This window comes from Pteropus medius, unplaced genomic scaffold (genome assembly GCF_902729225.1).
Source record: "Pteropus medius unplaced genomic scaffold, Ma_sr-lr_union100, whole genome shotgun sequence".
NCBI classification, from domain to species: domain Eukaryota; kingdom Metazoa; phylum Chordata; class Mammalia; order Chiroptera; family Pteropodidae; genus Pteropus; species Pteropus medius.
This window is the reverse complement of record NW_024356248.1, coordinates 2974342-2992085: the sequence shown is the minus strand read 5'-3', so window position 1 is coordinate 2992085 and position 17744 is coordinate 2974342. Positions and strand designations below refer to the sequence as shown.

General features: G+C 44.9%; 2 protein-coding genes across 2 annotated transcripts in view; one reads left to right on the top strand and one right to left on the bottom strand.

Moving 5' to 3' along the window:
* STX3 (syntaxin 3) overlaps positions 1-7049 on the top strand; it is a 36323-nt gene extending 29274 nt beyond the window's left edge. Inside the window, 5 exon segments of the mRNA XM_039860180.1 lie at positions 120-254; positions 1984-2094; positions 2214-2324; positions 6224-6251; positions 6254-7049. Of these exon segments, the coding sequence (XP_039716114.1) occupies positions 120-254; positions 1984-2094; positions 2214-2324; positions 6224-6251; positions 6254-6330 (462 nt within the window). The 3' untranslated portion in view covers positions 6331-7049.
* A 3635-nt stretch (positions 7050-10684) lies between these two features.
* Positions 10685-14682, bottom strand: MRPL16 (mitochondrial ribosomal protein L16). The gene is made up of 4 exons (XM_039860179.1): positions 14475-14682; positions 14070-14135; positions 12169-12317; positions 10685-11384 (listed from the first exon to the last, which is right to left on the bottom strand). Exons 1-4 carry the CDS (start codon positions 14527-14529, stop codon positions 10899-10901), a joined length of 756 nt encoding a protein of 251 aa, XP_039716113.1. The 5' UTR covers positions 14530-14682; the 3' UTR covers positions 10685-10898.
* Between the last annotated feature and the right edge of the window lie 3062 nt (positions 14683-17744).

Below are 17744 nucleotides of genomic sequence, written 5' to 3'. Positions count from 1 at the left end.
GGGCCGCCGGGATGCTCCGTGGGTAGCGGGTGGCACGTGAAAGGCGGGCTCGGGAGCAGATGTGGAGGCTGCAGCCGGGGACGGTGGCCGATGGCGAGTCTCTGCATGGCCTCCTGCAGATCATCGACTCTCAGATTTCCAAGCAAGCCCTCAGCGAGATCGAGGGGCGGCACAAGGACATCGTGAGACTGGAGAGCAGCATCAAGGAGCTGCACGACATGTTTATGGACATCGCCATGCTGGTGGAGAACCAGGTAACCGGCCGTGGCTGCCTGCCTGGGGAGGTGGGGGAGCAGGAAGCGCGGGCTCTCCCGAGGCCCACGAGGAACCGTGCTAGAAGCCAGGGGAGGTGGGACAGGCGGGAGAGATTTGCACGATGGAGAAACAGAACTCGAGTATCCCGGGGAAAAGAATGCAGTCTTGAACGCTGATGCTGGTGGCAGCTTCATTCAGCTTTGTCATTTTTGTGCCTGGTACTTTGGCCGGAAGTCATTCCTAGTTAATATGGGGTTTGAAGTGTTCTGTCAGTACCTAGTTCCTTCTGGCCTCAGGATGTCTTTTTGTTTTTTAAAATTAGAGGTATGAGTTTTTAATGGTGATGTCTCAGTCTCCTGATATGAATTGTTTCACTGAGGACATAGAAAACGTGATCTTTTCCCCAGTTCACAATGAAAAGTTAGGTTTAACAGAGGTTTTAATTTTTTCCCATGTGCGTTTTTTTCTTTCCGTATGTGTTTTTTCAAAACGTTGACACTTTTTGCTCAGGAACAAGAGCAGATAACACAATGAAAGAAGGAATAGCAAAATAATATTTACAGAAAAACTTGAACCACTCATGGTTCTTAGTCTGATGGCTCGATTCATCCCTGGGAACACGTCTCAGGGATGTAAGTCTCTGCATATGGCATTAGTTTCACTTGGTCAGATGGCTCATAGTTCTTATGACAGTCAGATACGCCTCTGTCCTGGTGGTGTGCCGCTGTTCCCATGAACCAGCTGGAAAGGATTGAAAACTGCTTCCTTTGGAGAAGGAATGCAAAACCTAAGCGGAGCCCGAGCACTGCTTGACTGGCTGTTGACATCAGTGCCCAGGTGCCTCTGCTCCAGCCCCTCCCGGCCTTCGAGACCGTTTCTCGAGTCCCTCCATCCCCACTCTTCTTTTTCCTCCCCACACTGCCTTGCCGAGGAACTGGTTTGAGAGTCAAGTGGTGGTAAGTGCCTTTCTCTGTTTATAGACCGCCATAAAGCAATGGGTCGGGTTGAGGAAAGTCTGGGTAGGGTAGGCGAATTTCCACCCTAAGATGCCCAGGAGTTAATTAGAATGACAGAACTTCCCATCAGGAAGTAATGGCTTTGAGATGGTTGGAAATCTTGTTAAGAGATCACTGCCTCTTAGCCAAACGGCTTAGAGAGACCCAGTGTCTGTCACTTAAGAAGCCTGGGAATGTCTCTTACAGAAAGCAGATGTTCCCAGCGTCAGATATACTTACCGAGCACCTGCTGTGGACCCAGCACCATTCTGTAGTAGTGAGGAAACTCAGTTCTGGCCAGACGAACTTGGTTCAGGCCCGAATGACCAGGAAGAAGAGGCCAAGATCCTCGTCATGTCTTAAGAACATGAGATATTCTTATTTTGGTTCCTCTCCTCACATGCTTCATTTGTAAAAAATGGTGGTGGTGGTGGTGGTGGGATCCATCAGCATGTGGAGTTACTGGGCGTCGAGTCAGGGTGCTTCATGTAGCCAGCCCGGGGCCTGTCACAGAGAAGTAATTTGGCTAACGTTTGTTGAATGAGCGACCACCTAGGACGGGAGAACCATGAGTAAATCATGTGGAAAATGTGAAAGCATGCCTTCTGGAAGGCTGCACATCAAGGCTTCTGGATGCTTCTCTTGGTGTTGAAGATTACGATGTGGGGTGGGGGGGATACTTAGGACTGTCCCGGGGGGTTTACTGAGTGTGACAAGTGTCTGTTCCTTGCAGGGTGAGATGTTAGATAACATAGAGTTGAATGTCATGCACACAGTGGACCACGTGGAGAAGGCACGGGACGAAACGAAAAGAGCCGTGAAATACCAGGGTCAGGCCCGGAAGGTGAGGCCCTCTCGCTGCCTGAGGAGAAGGGTCCATTTTGTGTGCCGTCTCTCGCTCTTTCTCTCTTCCCTGTCCTTGTCTCTCTCTGCGCTGCCTCTACCTCTCGCGTCCGGGGAAAGGGAGCCATGATCGACCGTATCGAAAACAACATGGACCAGTCAGTGGGCTTCGTGGAACGGGCCGTGGCCGATACCAAAAAGGCCGTCAAGTATCAGAGCGAAGCGCGGAGGGTGAGCACTGTAGTCCCAGCCCGCCCTCCTCGCCTCTCCTCGCTCCGGGCGTCCCCACCTGGGTCCTTGGGCCCATGCCTCCCCTCTCTTCCCTGGCCTCATCCAAACACCTGTGTCGGTCTTTCCTAGAGACTAGCTGCCCCTCCTTCCCAGGTGTGCCTTGCGTGGATCTGGCTCACGTGCTCTCTACCCAAGCACCCACGCTTGAAGGCAGTAGTGTAGGATGGGTGTATTGCCCAGATATTGCTACTCATCTCCTGCACGGAGCTCATGATCCATTCAGATGTTACACGAGACCGTTCTGTCTTCAGAAACCTTCTCATCACCGTCTTCCACGCCAGGAGCCCGAGCCCTGCCCATCCCCCGCCCTCTTCTCCTTTTCTGTACCGTGAACCCGGTGGCAATGTAAACGTGATCTCACATCTCTTGGAGCACCTATTATTTCTCCTTTATAGATGACACACTTGAGGGTCTGCGTAAAGTCGTTGGCTTCAGGCTGCCTCGTCAGCGACAGGAACTGGGATTCGAATTCAGATTCCAATCCCGCTCTTTCCATCACACCATCCTTTCTCCCCAGCCCCTGCCTTTCGAGGCCTTCCCAGTTCTCCGCTCATTGACTGGTAGCCAACTCTGGCTTTTCCTTTTTTCAGACTCTTTTCCGACTATTTCTCCTGGGCTCTGATATTTTTGTTCTTCAGTTCCTTGTTTTTCTTCCATTTTTACCTGTTGCTTGCACAGGGGCTCAGGGAGCTGGGGAGTTATTTCACACGACGAATCCAGGCTGGTTCACAAAAGGCACATGGGGCTTTCTGATCCCCAGCGGCTGTGCTGGGGCTGACCCGATGCGGGGGTACCTCAGGGGAGAGATGGACAGAGGTGTGAAGTGAGGACTGTGTCAGAAATGTCTTCACATTCCCTCTCGAAAAGGAAAAAGCAGTCACTTTATATCTCGTCCTGCTGCTGTTTGGAGAGCCCATGATAGTTGTTCTTATGTCCACATTTGCAAGACTGCACTATGAGCTGAGAGCTGGTAGAAACTCCTATTTCCACCTGGAGTACATAGCTAGTCAAGAAGTAATCTAACAAATATAAAGTATCCTAATAGGATGTCTTTAGGTAGAGATGTAGGCTTTTTATTTGAACTGATGAGATGCTTTCTATGTGGGGCTGAGCGGGGCCGGGTTTTAGATGCATGATTATCGCTTTTTGGTTGTTTGTAATAACGACTCGTTTTTGTTTCTCTTATCCTCATCTGCAGAAATTGATAATTATCATTGTGGTAGTAGTTGTGTTGCTGGGCATTTTAGCACTGGTTATTGGACTTTCCGTTGGGCTGAAGTAAGGGTGGCCGGAGAGGCCGCTGCACTGAAACGTAAGTAGACGGAAGGTTCTCAGACTCTGCTTTGGCTCCCTCTTGAGAAAGTAGCCTGGGATTTCAAATTCCACTTCTTACCCCTTGTGGTTGTCCTTGGACACACCGAGCTCTCAGTTGCCTGTGCATTCTTTCATCTCTTTAAAATTCTGCTCTTGGGTTCTGGCCACAGTCCACGGGCCGCGTCTCCTATTCGTTCCCATCCTGTGGATTCTCTTCCTGCTCTTTGGCAGTGTTTTACCACCGTTCTTGGCCGTCTGGCACCTCGTTTTCACTTTCCTGACCCAGCAAGAATGCTCCGAAGCTGGATGCAAGCTATATTGTGGATCTGGGGTTTGTCTTCTGAGTCCTTACTGGCTTTCAGGGATGTCGGGCTTTGCTTTTCATCTCCTTTTCTACGTCACTGAAGCTTTGAATTGGGATTGGGGTCTGTGGGGTTTTATTAGTGTTGACTGGTTGGTTGGATTGGGAATGATATAATAGCTAACGTGTCTGAGTGTTGAGTTATGCGAGACAGTGTACTGAACACTTTATACACACACCATTGAATCCTCACGGCACCCTATAGAGATAGGTGCTATCATAACGCACATTTCACAGATGGAGACACTCTGGCTTAAAGAAAAGTTAAGGAACCGGGCCAAGTTCGACACAGCTGATAGTGGACCTAGGAGAGTTCTTTACTGTATCTTAGTTTCTCTTTGTAAAACAAAGTAGCCATTTATCATTGTCTACAAAGTCTGGAGAACCTTACAGGTTATTAAAATTTAGGGTATTAGTTTTTAAAAATCTGGTAAGAAGAATAAAGTTGGACCCTGGATCAGGGTTTTATGTGTATAACATCAGCATGACAAGAATGATCTAGTTATTGAGACTTAAAACTTAAGGCTGTTAAGTCTGTGGCTTCTTAAATACTGTTTTTCTTTTCCTGAATAAAATATAGTATGTATTGTTACAAAAGCTTATTAATACAGAAAACATGAACAGAAGTAACTTTTAATATTATTGCTGATAACCTTGTGGTATGTTTACACAGTCAGATGTGGTTTTACATAGTTCAGACTATATTATCTACAGTTCTGTACCCAGTTACCAAATTGTAAGCATCATTCCCCATCACTGAAATCTCTTCGCAAGTCTACTTTTCAGCAGAAGATTGTGAATAGACTCTCAATTATTTTAACATTTCCCCAGTGTTGGAGGTTTGTTCTTGTTTTGCTATTGCTAATAGTATGACTAATTTATATAATAGTTTTCTCATTTCCATTTTCTGCTTATTATAAATTTATAGAAGTTGGGTTACTGAGGTAATAGAAATGTTTCGAAGACTTAATGCACACACCATGTTGATACCCGGAGGCAAGCCTTCAGTTTATTTTTGCTTCAGTGTTCCTCTTCTTCTGCCATGTGACAGAAATAATAATCTGAAAGTCAGATTATTATAGCACTAAACATTCACCTTCCTCCTGAGGGAGAAGCAGCGAGGTGATCGACCTCTCATAGTTACTAATTGATCGGTTCTTTTTTTTTTTTCCTGGCATTCGGTGTCTAGTCCTTGATGGTTTTTCGCTTGTAAAATTCAAGTTTTATTCTGACTCTTATGGATCTCATTGGAAAAGATGTTAAAATTGAGCAAAGGCATAGTAGTTAATATCTCCATATCCCTGCATGAAAGATGTCTCGCAAATTCATAGCGCCCCTTACCATTCCTGATTCTAGGACTTTAAAATGTAAATGAATCATTTCTTAAAAGGAGGCGACTAATTAATACATTGTTTTTAGTTGGCTTATTTGATCTCTATGATGCCAAGTTGCTGAGCAGTCGCTAAACTGCGTACTGTAGTGTAATCCACATTCCCCGATAGAGTTAGGACTGGTTATTCCTGAGGTCTGGACTCCCCTGTCCCTCCAGGTGACCTGATGGAGAGTTCTCTGAACAGGAGGGAAGGAAGGCGACCTCTGGCATCATAACACTATCCCCGTTTTTAGATGAGAAAGCTCTTGGAGGCTCAATGAAGTTGAGAAATTTGCCCAAGCCTACACAGCTCATAAGGCGGAGTAGCCATGATATGACCCCCAAAATTTTCCGTGTTCTTTTCTGCCCTCTAAGAGAAGTGGAGGGGGGAAGGTAGGGAGAGTAATGGAGAAGATTTGAGTACCAGAATGCTTCTGAAGCATGTATTTCCAAGGTGCTGACGTGGGAGAGGAACAGGTGTTGTCAACTAGTGATCGTGCCTCCCCACTGACCAGTCCTTCCATGAATTTGTGACAGCCTATGTGAAGAGTTATAAAAGGCCCAGAGGTTTCAAAAAGTGTCCCCCTCATGACAGGACTTTGTTTGTTGTACAGTGGGATGGTTAATTCCAGGGCCTGTCGTGGGTACGTCCAGTGGATTTCCCATTATTCTCTCTTTTTCCGATATTTCTGATCTTTCCTCTCCACCTTCTAGGTTTGTGGCTGATTCTTGATGTCGCTCTTCACCACCGTCCTGTGCACTGATAAGCTCCTCCTCCCCTGCCTCCCTTAGAACCCGATTTCACTCCAGCCTGCTGTGGTCCCTTGTCTTCAGAAGGGAATGGAGTTCGAACGGCCCTCCCGAGAGAGAGCGGGATCCGTTCCTTGGTTTCCTCGTAGCCATCCTTGGACCTGACCCAGCAAACCGTCTAGCCCTGGAGGAATCCAGTCTACCTGATGCAGCCTTGAGTTTTCCTCAGAACCTCTGCTCCACCAGTTCTGAAGTACCTTCCCTCCTGAAGGGCTGAACCAACCCACCTCTCTCTCCCCTCCGAAGTGTCGAATTTTGCCTTGTACCTAGGAAAGCCTATATGAGACCTTCCCAAGGTGCTGTATTTTCTACCTCATGGACTATTCTTCTCCCAGAAATTGCAATGTATTTTTTTAGGGGGTGTGTGTGGCGGGGGATTCTTTAACAAAACAAAGGGATTCTTCCAAGTTTGGCAACAAGAAGGCTTAGAGCTGAGTCTTCTACTTGGCAGGGTCCCAATCCTCACAGTTTGTTGTCCCCATGTCCTGAAAATGAGGGATTGGCAGATGTCATTTTGGTCTCGGAAAGCTGACTTGTTTGAAATTCAGCCTTTAATTAAGCTAATAGTACGTTCAGCTTGGTGGCCAACTTCGATGTTTGTCTATGTTGTGTTCTCCTGTGTTTACTCAAGGATGCGCCAGCATGATACAGTCATCTGAGGTTACTGTTTGTAAAGGCTGAGGGTATGGGATATTTGTGTTCATGGCTGAGTCTTGGAAACTGCTTGCTCATTGTTAGAGTGACGTCTTACGAAGGCATTGCTTGAGGCCTCAGATAACCAGGCACTTAAAGCTGGGCCAGGGACAACCTAAGGTGCTTGAATCTCAGGCTCTGGAAATGTGTCCGACTGGTGCAAGCATTTAGCCACTCATTTCACGTGTCCCAGATGAATCTTTATAATCATGTGTGAGATGTATGCACATATATGCATGTGTCTCTCATGAAGCAGGATGCTAGAAGTGGAGGATATTCTAACCTCAAAAGAATGACCTTGAACTAGGCTAAAAATTAGGTAAGAGATATTTGCTTACTTACAAATGAATCCTAGTAGAAATATGGTCTTCCTATGTCATCGAGAAGCCTGCTGTTTCTAGATGAGAACTGGATTAATCATAGATCTTTGGGGTGGGGGCTAAATTGATCTTCATTAAGTTTTTTTTTTTATGCTTAGCTGAGGTGTGACAAGTTTGACAACCCTTCCCCCCCACCTGCTGCCTAGGCCAGGTTTGTCCAGAGAACGTCCCCAGCAATCTGATAGTAGTCGTGTGACCTCTGAAATAGCCTGTCTTCAAGGCTGAGTCAGTGGGGGGACACCAGGTTCCACTGAGTGGCTCTTCCTTCTACCAGGTTAATGAGCTCGACAGATTCTTTGTCTCGCCAGTTTTTGTCATGGAGGAAGCAACAGCCAATCAATTTTCAAATGTGGTGACTGTGCTGACCCAGTGGCGAGCCTCTTAGATTCCCTGCCAGTCCCCGCCAGTCTGCCTGATTAGTATTTCAGCGTTGATTTTTGTGCTTTCTAAGATAGGGTGAGCACCCTGATCCAGGCGCTGCCCGTTGGCGTCCTTTGCAAAGCTCCTTCTCCCCATCATTGCCCAGCTCTCAGACGGAGCCAAGGGGAATCCCCTCATACCCATGGCTATGAAGTTGACTGTGGACTGGCTCCAGCAGCAAGGCCAGACAAGCTCTGATCTTAGGCTTTTGCTCTCCCAAGATTGAGGTTTGGAATACAATAAGTGAAGGGTATTTTTTTGTTGTTGTATTTTCAGAAATGTAAACTTGATTATTTTATTGCTATTTAAAAATAAATGACTTTATATTGATTGTGAAACAGTTCTGGCTCGGTTTCCCTGCAGAACATTGGATGACGGGGTGCCACCGTGTGGTGGTTTTTGTTAAGGTTTTGGAAAGGGGTTAAAATCTTTTTTAAACATGTGCTCGATCCGATGGATCAGAAGTTCTAATTTTCGAAAATGGTCTAACTCTCAAAGGATACAATGTAGCTGTATTTGAGTGAGTTTCAGAGCTGAGGTGCTGCCCCCAAAGGAATTCGATCCATTCATTGAGAATACTAGCTCTAGGAGGAAAGGGGGTAAGCCTGTCATAACTGTACCCGGCAGGCCGAGGAACGTGGCAAACATCCTCCGAGATAGCCGTCGGTCTAGCTTTGAATCTCCCGCCTAGAAGTGACATTTCTCTTAACATTCTGGGTTCCGGAAGCCAGATCCATCTCCATTCCCTTCGTATCCTCTTCCACGTCCAGACCCACGTTTGTGTGTCCTTTCCTTCGAACTCTGCACAGCGCTGCTGTTTCTCATGTGCTTTTTCTTTCCTTGTCTGGATGAGCAGAAGAAGATCATGATCATGATCTGCTGTGTTATCCTTGCGATCATCTTAGCTTCTACCATTGGGGGCATATTTGCCTGAAAAAGGTGAGCCATCTGTGGCTGGGGGGAGGGGGGTTTGGGGTGGGGAGGGTCAGGCCTGCTTTCACTCACCTGAAACTCTCGCGTCCTGAGGGCATTGTTTGTCACCAGGTGCCCTGATCTGGGTGGGATTAGATAAAGGTTGGAGAAAACAGAGAGATGTTTCATAGTGAGAACAGTGGAAGAATGAGTTAGTCAGTAGTAGGTAAAGAGACAAAAGGTGCCAATCTGTTCCATGCGGGTTTGGTGGCAAATGCTTTGTTCAGAACGCTTTGTATAAGGGTGTTGATCTCCCGCAGCAAAATTTGGGCCTCGTCATCTGGGAATGGCGAAAGGATAAAGAATTAGTTCTTGCATTCGAAGCACCCCCGAACTCTTGGGAGCAGGGCCGCACAGTAAACCTGATAAAAATTTTCTCCTTCACAAAGTTAGGACAAATTAACGTAGCCTCGTGAGTTGTCCCTGACCCCCGCAGCGGAGGGTTTAGTAATCCTGACCTCAAACATCCTGCTGTCTCATCTTTTTTTCTCCCTCCATTTGTCTGTTACCTCCTTCAGCCTTCGCAGATGGATCCTCGCCTGGCATTTTTAATCCTTCCACCTCCGTGGTGCCATCACTTCACTACAGATTCCTCAGCGGCTACTCCTCCTTCCACTACGAAACCTCGTGTGACCCAGGGCAGCAATAAACTACCCCCTGAAAGCTATGCAAAGGGAGACTTGTGACAATATACAATTGGGGGGTGGGCAGGGGTGAAGGGACAGGGAGTACAGAAAGATGTAGCTGGTCAGGAAGATGGTTTAAAGGAATTAAATGAAGGAGAGAGAAGAAAGTACTCGTTTAGGAGAGAAAGGCAGATACTGTAGCGTACTCAGTTCACTGGGATCTTGTTTTAACTGAATTGATCAGGGTCTGGGCACTTCAGGGTCTGGGTTACTTCTTCTCTGCAGGTTCTAGGTCTCACCTTTGACCAGCCCTACCTCTTCTTCCTTCTTCTGGGTCCACTAGTCTTAAAGTGAAGAGTGTCTGACAGGCACCATGTATGTCTTGCTCACTGCTGTGTCCCCAGTGTTTAGGTGAAAGGAGGCTGTTGCTCACTTCACTTACCTGATTCATGTTGCTAGCTGAAACCGACTTTATTGGCCAGCAATGTGTGTAGAAGAAACTATTTTAAACACTGTCCCCAATTCAAGGTTCAGACTTGCACTAATGCAACTTAGTGATGAGTTATATTACAAGAGGTTCATTAAAAATATGACTTTTGAGGATCATCTGTTTAGATAAATTTATACTCTTGAAAGTAAATTGTTTGCTGGCAATTTTACTTTTTAAGTGGGATAAAAAAATTTGACATTTTAGTCAGTGAACTGCTCTTTACCCACTTTCAAAAGCAAATGGTTTAATATTTCTATCCATTTGTATTTCCTTTAGTTTGAACAAGGGACAGAAAAGTACTGTGTGCTAGCTCTGAAAAATAGATTGATCTCGTTATAGGCGAACAGGGAGCTGGAGCCCTGGGGCCCTCATTTACCCAACAATACCCATGTGAGTGCCGTGCGACACACTGCACTGTACTAGAACCTGAGGGACAGAGCCAGACGCTTCTTCCTCAAAGAATTTCAACTTTTGTTTTAATCAGTCCCTTTTGCTAAAAGGCAAGGGTATGTTCCTTGGCATGTTGTCCAACATCCCCCCTTCCAAGACAGAGAAGATGGGTAGCTGGGCATAAATAAATGTCTGCTGAATTAACTTATGTACTGTCATTTTTTCTTTTGCTTTCTCGAAAACATTAGTTTGTATTTGTAACTAGCAAAATGTCATAGAAACTAGCTCCTGAAGTGTGTGCACATCAAAGGCAGTACAGATATTAAGTCCGGCTTGCATCTCGAAGGTGGGAGATGCAAGCATCTGCTTCAGCTCTGAACACATTCATCTTGTAGCCAGAGAGGACCACAGCTCCCGAATCAATCTGGGCTGTTACTTAATCATTTAAGGGATTAAGAGTGACCATGAGAACTTATATCCTGAGGTGAAACTCAGACTTTATTTAATATAAATACAATACAATTAAAAATCGAGAGATCATACAATTTTTCAGAAATCGTCTGCAGTATCATACGCTGCTCCTCGACTGCGACATGAGCTACCCAGATTTTCATGGTGGGCCGTGGCAACAAAAATGGAGATTGCTTCTTTCAACAGCCTGTGTGCGTTTAGTCCTCACGTTCTCACTACACACGCTCGGGCATGTAGAACTTGCCCCAGTACCGCCCCTTCTGGGTCAGGTCATACAGGCTCAGCACTTTCCGTATCCCCAGCATGTTGGCGGTGGCTATGCGCTCGAAGGTCCAGGGGTTCTGGTTGTTACGTTCCCGTTCCTCTCGATCTTTCCGCATCTTCTCTAGAGTCTCACGGCTCACGGCCTTTGCCGGGAACGGCAACTTGTGGGCAACCTGATCGAGGAAACCTTGGACCTCTTTGAATTCACAACGTCCACCCATCTCTACTATGAGGCGGCCAGCCCTCACGGGAGTCACGTAGTGATCGATGGCTCCTTTGCCTCCCCCCATGCGCTGTCCCATACCCTTGCGGGTGATGGGCTTGAAAGGGGCTGGTACTCGCCACAAGGCAAACATGTTCTTGGGGTCCATAGAGCGGTTGATTGTCAGGCGCATCATTTCAAAATGGCCCCAGTGAAGATAACCACCACCCAGTGCCTAAAAGCGAACGGAAGAATTAGAAACGTGAGGATTTAGACCAACTATACACATGGAGATAAAAATGAGTTCTAATAAGTACCATGGAGGAAAAGCCTAGGGTAGAGTAATAAATGAGAACAAGGGTAGAGCTGACATCAATGAATAGACAGGGAAGGCCTCTCTGAGGTGACGTTTAAAGCTGAGGCCAGAACAGTAAGAATTAGAGGAAAAACAAGTATTCCAGGCAGAGGAATGGCGTAGGTGGCGGCCTGGGGAGTCTGAGCAGCAGTCCCGCAGTATGTCCCATGGTGTGGCTGGAGTAGAGGGACGAAGAGTGGACACCAGGTTCTGAGAGGCAGGGAGGGGCTGGCCATGCAGGCTGAGGGAAAAGGACTTTAAAACATCGCCCTAGTGTCTGATGGGAACTCGATCCTAGTCCACACCCATCTTTGTAGCTACTGACATCAAGTCTTGGTGGAAGCTAACTGATGAGTAAGGAAATAGCTGTCCCACATCCTAAGCAGTGGATATTTTCATTGTTCCAGAGGCTTGAGAAGATCTCACAGTCCAATTATGGGGTAAATTAGGTAGCCTCTTCCTTCCCCTGTTTTTACATTATTTTCACTTTACATTTAAAAAAACCCACATAACTCAGATGTTTACTGGGTATTGCACAGTGGTTTAAAGAGAAGTGGTGGCAGTTTTAATAAAACCTGTAAAGGAGTAGACTAGAATTCGGACTATGAGATCATGTTACTCCTCGGCATCTATCCCGTTGCTGCTCGATGTTGAACTCACTCACCAAGATCGCAAAACTGCCCTCTGTGAACTCAGTGGCTTCAGTGGAAGGTCCCCGTATGTCATTCAAGTTTTTATGTTCTCTTCTCACTTTGGGCACAAGTGGTACCCTTTCAACAAATCTAAGCTTGGGCTTTTCGGGAATGGAAACATCTAAAAGGAGAACAGACAACCAAGAATAAGTGAAACTACACATCTCAAAGGATCCATTTTGTTCCTAGAAAGATTTGTAGCAATCAGGTAAAAGTCTTAAATAAAAGTTACCACTGAATAATAAATAGTTCCAAAAGTATGTTAGGTTTTTCCTGTTGATGCTTTTATTGACAGTGAAATCCTTTGGCTATGACAATGGTTAATGCAAATGTTTTTGAACCTTTGCAGGTAGCAAAATTTTAACCTTCAAACCAAAATGCATTTATTAAAAGCCTGCTCTGTGCTTAACACTATAAAAGGGACCGTTTGAGACGGTAGAGATATAAGACTGTCATAGAATAACACTAACATTTTTTGTGGGGGCAGGGGGAATGTCTACTGACTGCTAGAATTGAGCTGAATGTTTTACACGAATCAGCTCATTTAATCTTTAAAACAACATTATAGCCTTGGCATTTAGGGCTTCCTTTCTTTAAAATTTTAAATTTTTAAAAGTTTTACATATATTAAAGGGCCAAATAAACAGTGAACGGCTCAAGAATTATCACAAAGTGAATGCATAAACAGGCCCACATAATTATCACCCAGATCAAGAAACAACACGAGGCAGGTGTTATTTTTAACCTTCATTTCATAGACGAGGAACTTGAGGCCTAGAGACATTGTATAACTTGGTCTTGGCCATGCAGTTAAAACAGCAAAGCCAGACAGTATGACACTTAAACAAAACTACACTGCTTCTCTGGATGTCAGTGGGGGTGGTGGGAAGAATACTATATCGTACATGAAAATATGTTCTGCTGCTCAGCCACATTCTTGTTGGGAAATTTACAACCTAGGACTGACTCCCTTGACCAGTGCTCTTTACCTATGCAGGGGCTTTTCAGCTGAGACCTTCATATATCCTACAACATGCGACAGCTTGCTAGGTGAGGGTGGGCGGGCTGAAATGCAGGTCAGACACACTACATCTTTAACATGTCTGACATTTTGACAATTTGGGAAAAAAATTATTAACTTGTATGTCATTTAAGACATTTCTATAATAAAACAAGCATGGCTCTATGATGGAGTCGGATACAAAACAGGAGACGTCAGAGAAATATCAATTTATGGGCTAGTCAGTGTTACAGAAACTGGCCCCACCCCCATCTATATGCAGCTACAGAGAAACTTAGTAATGTAATGCTTCCTCTGGTCTACGGTCCATATATACTCCAGGAGCATGTAGTAGTTTAACAGTTATGTGTGAAGATAAGGCTCTCGGAAGTCCAGCCCTGTTTCATTTTTTGAGATTTCCAATATTAAAAAAAAAAAAAAGGAAATGGTGTATTAGAGCTACAAAACTGGCCTACTTTAAATGTTTATGTTTAACAAATTAATGCTTTTCAAGTAATATCGTTAAATGACTGCATATATGTAACATTTGGAGAGAACATCAAAAGTCAATTTGAGGCCAATTAGCCCGCGCTGAGGGTGGACCGCGGGCCACACACCAGTGATAGGCCATAGGGGAGCTAGCCCATTATACATTTGCTCCCTAAAAGCAAGGACTTTTTTGGGTCTCTTTTGTTCTTTATATCTAGTGTTTAGAACATTGCTCAGCACATAGTATGTCTTCAATACATACTTTACTGAATAAGTGAATGGGGATAGAAAGCACAGAACACTCCCACCTCTTCACCCACCCTCTGCTGGGTTCCATCAGAGAAAAAAGGCTTACAAACATAAAAATGACAAACGAGCGCTCACCTTCAAAAGCTGGCACGGGGAGCAGCGTCTTTAGGCCAGCACTGGCAGGCGGGGCTGCCCACGAATCTGCAAAGACAAATCAAGTTAAACGAGGAAGGCGATAAGGCCAGGGTCTGGTACTCTCTGAACCAAAGACACTCCTGGCGGAAGTGTCTTGAGGGATGGGACGCGGGTTCCACTAAGTGGGCTCACAAGCCCCGCGACCCCCAAAAGAGACCAGCCGGGGTGACTGGGCGCCAACCCCCATGAGCAGCTGCGACTCTTCTGCACGAATCTTATGGTGGGTGGGGCGGCAGCACAGCGCAGCCCCTACCTGTGCTTTAGCGACCATATGCACAGCCTTCTTTGAGTTCGGGGGATATAAGATTGAGGGTGGGAAGGAAAAAAGGCGAGGAGATTTCCGACCTGATAAAGGCACTCGCAGGAGAGGCGCACTGGCGCGAGCCAGCAGACGCCACATGGTCACGCCTGTCCAGCCGCGCGGGGATTCCCCACAGCGACCACGGAGGACACCTTGACCCAGGTAGGCGTGCGGAACTCTAGATCCCGGCTAGAACAGGCCTTTTCGGCGCCGAGTGGGGCAGGAAGTTGCGTTTGCGCAGGTGCACACCGCGGAGAGTCCCCCACGGAAACTCGAGCCTCTGGGCTTGGGTTCCGGTGCCCGTGCCTGCGGGTCAGGACAGGCGCTCCTTTGGGGCCCTGCCCACCGCATCCAACCTTGGGTCTTTTCTTAGATGAGGGTGGAAAGGTGGGGGAGTTTTCTCTGCGGAGGGGTTGCTGAGAGAGCCAGGATTCACATAGCAAGTTGGTTCCATTGACCTAAAAATAAGTCAAGGTTTATTGTTCAAATAAACAAGCGTTTATTTGAAATCCAAGAAGAATTGTAATTCTGGAAAGCAGGGATTCAGGGGGAAACCCAAATAGGGTACAGATTAGGAGGTGAGGGCAGGGGGTATTTGTGAGAAAGGGAAGGGGCATTATTAATTACGTGAATAGAAGGAATATATAGGTGCAGATAAACTAACACAGTGATGTTAATTCTAAAGAATGTCTTTAAATTTCAGTCTGGCAATCGCAAGGTCCGCTTTCCTGTTACCTTTGCAAGCGGTTGGATCTTTTTCCAGGCTGCAAACAGAGAGGATCTTTTTTGAAGTTTCTAGGACCCAATTACTGACGGGTACTCTACTAGTTTGCTAGGACTACTGTAACAAAGTACCTCAGACTGTGGTTTAAACAACAGAAGTTTATTGCCTCACAGTTCTGGAGGCTAGAAGTCTGAAATCAAGGTGATAACAGACTTAGTTCCTTCTGAGGGCTTGGAGGAAGGATCTCTCCCTAACCTTTCTCCTTGGTTTGCAGATGGCCGCCTTCTCTGTGTCTCCTCACATGTCTTTTCTCTGTGCACATCTGTCCATGTGTCCAAAATTCCTCCTTTCCTAAGGACACTGGTCCTGTTACATTAAGGTCCACGCTAATTACCTCATTTAACTTGATTTCCTCTGTAAAGACCCCTTTTCGAAATAAGGATACATTCTGAAGTGCTGGGGGTTAGGATTCCAACAGATATTTTGGTGGGGGAAGTGGGACCCAATTTAACCTGTAACAGGAGCCATGCCAGTTAGATATCCCAGAGTGGTCAGAAACGGGTGAGAGATCAGGGGCAGGAAAGATCTCACTTGACTGGTAAAAGTGCAAAGTGAGGAAATAAAGACATCCTTCCCCGATTCCTCCCCGCCCCTTTTCTTTCCATTATCTCTATCTGGAGCAAGACTGAGCTGAGGGTGAGGAGCAATTTTGCCTTTAAATGGAATTCCGAGTTTTGACTGTTACACAGTACTGGACGTTTTAGTTCCTGACATCAAAATGTTTTCTGTGACTAGAAGTGACAACAATTTTTTTTTTTTTCCTAAATCAGAGTAACGAGAAAATGCAAATAACTAGCCTTACTGGGTTGGTTTGGATAAACAGTAGCTGGGTAAATTAAGTTGGTTTTTGATAGCATTCTCTGAGTCCTACTTAATATAATTTGCATAGTGGTTATAGTTAGTTTGCATTTTTAAAAGACTAATGATGAACTTTTTCTCATATCTTTGGCTTCATATACTTTTGTCTTTTTCTGCATGTGTTATTTACTTGCTTGTATACTTTGTTTTTCAATCATACTGTTCATTTTTTCTTACCAATTCAAAACTGCTTGTAATATATTAAGATTATTAACTCCTGTTCAATTATTTATGTTTCAGTTATTTTTTTCAGTTTTTAGTGTGTTCTTTAATTTTTTTGAAATATGACCATTTATAATTGTTTACAGCAAAATTTGCCAGTAATTTTCTTAAGAGTTTTTGACTCTGGTAATATGCTTAAAAGGCCAAAAGTAGGGCTCTAACATAATTCTTTTTCCAAGTTGAAAATCCTCATTTAATATGCGACTTTATAATGTACTAAATTCCTACACAATTTTTTTTGGTTCCTTTTGACATTTTATTCCATTCCCATGTTCTCCCTGATCTGAAACCAGTGCTATACTGTTCTAATGATTGCCACTTTATTACATATTTTTATATATGTTTGGTCAAGTTCACTTGACAAAAAACATGGTGGTTGTGTTTTGCACATTTGGTCTTCAAGATAAAATTTAGAATCGTTATGTTCCATTCGCTCTCTCTTTCCATTTGTATTTTCTTGGTCAAAATTCTTGTTCTAATTTTTCTTTTTTAAATCTCAGAACCATTTACACTTCTGAGCAAAATTCTTTGCTATTTCAAAGAAAGATAGGGTGTCGGTTGGTAGAGGCTACAGGAATCTTGTATTTAGTTCCACTTCCTTATCGGTGTGTTAGCTTCAGTCGCGTACTTGCTATCGGTCATTCATCTGTCTGGTTAAAGGCAAATACAGTTGCACACAATTTTTTAAATGGAGGAAAAGTATTTGGTAGCAATCTTCCATCCTTTCTCTCCTGCATGTTCACAAATATTCATAATCAAACACGCCCCTAAAGCAAGTTTGGGCTTTAACAGCCATGGCCAGTAGAGGTCACAAAAGCGCTTATTATAGTCATTGAAACCTTGACTGAGTTCAGTCTTGGGTGTTATTATGCCTTACGCAATAATGAGACAGGCTTCATTTCATTAAGGCATTTCTCATGGCAGAATTGCAACTTGTCACAGCAGATCCAATGTCAGCCTCACTCCTCTGTCCCCGAATCCTGCCAGTACAAATGATCACACCGTTATCATTTAGGCAGGTAGCTAAAATGATGTGTTCATGCATGAAACCAACCTGTGATCCCCCCTCTTTGTGTCTCCCATACTGCTCTTATTTCTCCAATTTCTGTCATTAGAGCAAGACTTGGAGGGTGGGATTCTTTTACACACACACGTTTCTTTCGTTGCCCAATTTATGTTAAACTAAAAAAAAATAATTTTAGTTTAAAATTCCAATTTTCCAGGTGCTTAATGATTATGTGTTGAATGGAAAAAAACTTAGAAAACAGAGAAGCAAACAAACAAAACCAGTCACCAATAATTCTGTCATGCAGAGATGACCACTTTAACGCTCTGGCGTGGATGACATTCCAGTACTGTGTCGTCTGCTTCCTTCACATGAATGTCTTCTCGTGTCAGCGGGTGTTTATTTTCAACCTGAATTTTAGTGACTTTTAAGTACCCCATCATA

Excerpts from the sequence above, each read along its gene's own strand:
- MRPL16 (XM_039860179.1), bottom strand. The coding sequence starts at position 14,529 with ATGTGGCGTCTGCTGGCTCGCGCCAGTGCGCCTCTCCTGCGAGTGCCT. Across the intron at positions 14,136-14,474 it reads CCTGCGAGTGCCTTTATCAG|ATTCGTGGGCAGCCCCGCCT; the intron begins GTCGGAAATCTC and ends TTGTCTTTGCAG. Across the intron at positions 12,318-14,069 it reads CCCCGTGCCAGCTTTTGAAG|ATGTTTCCATTCCCGAAAAG; the intron begins GTGAGCGCTCGT and ends TTCTCCTTTTAG.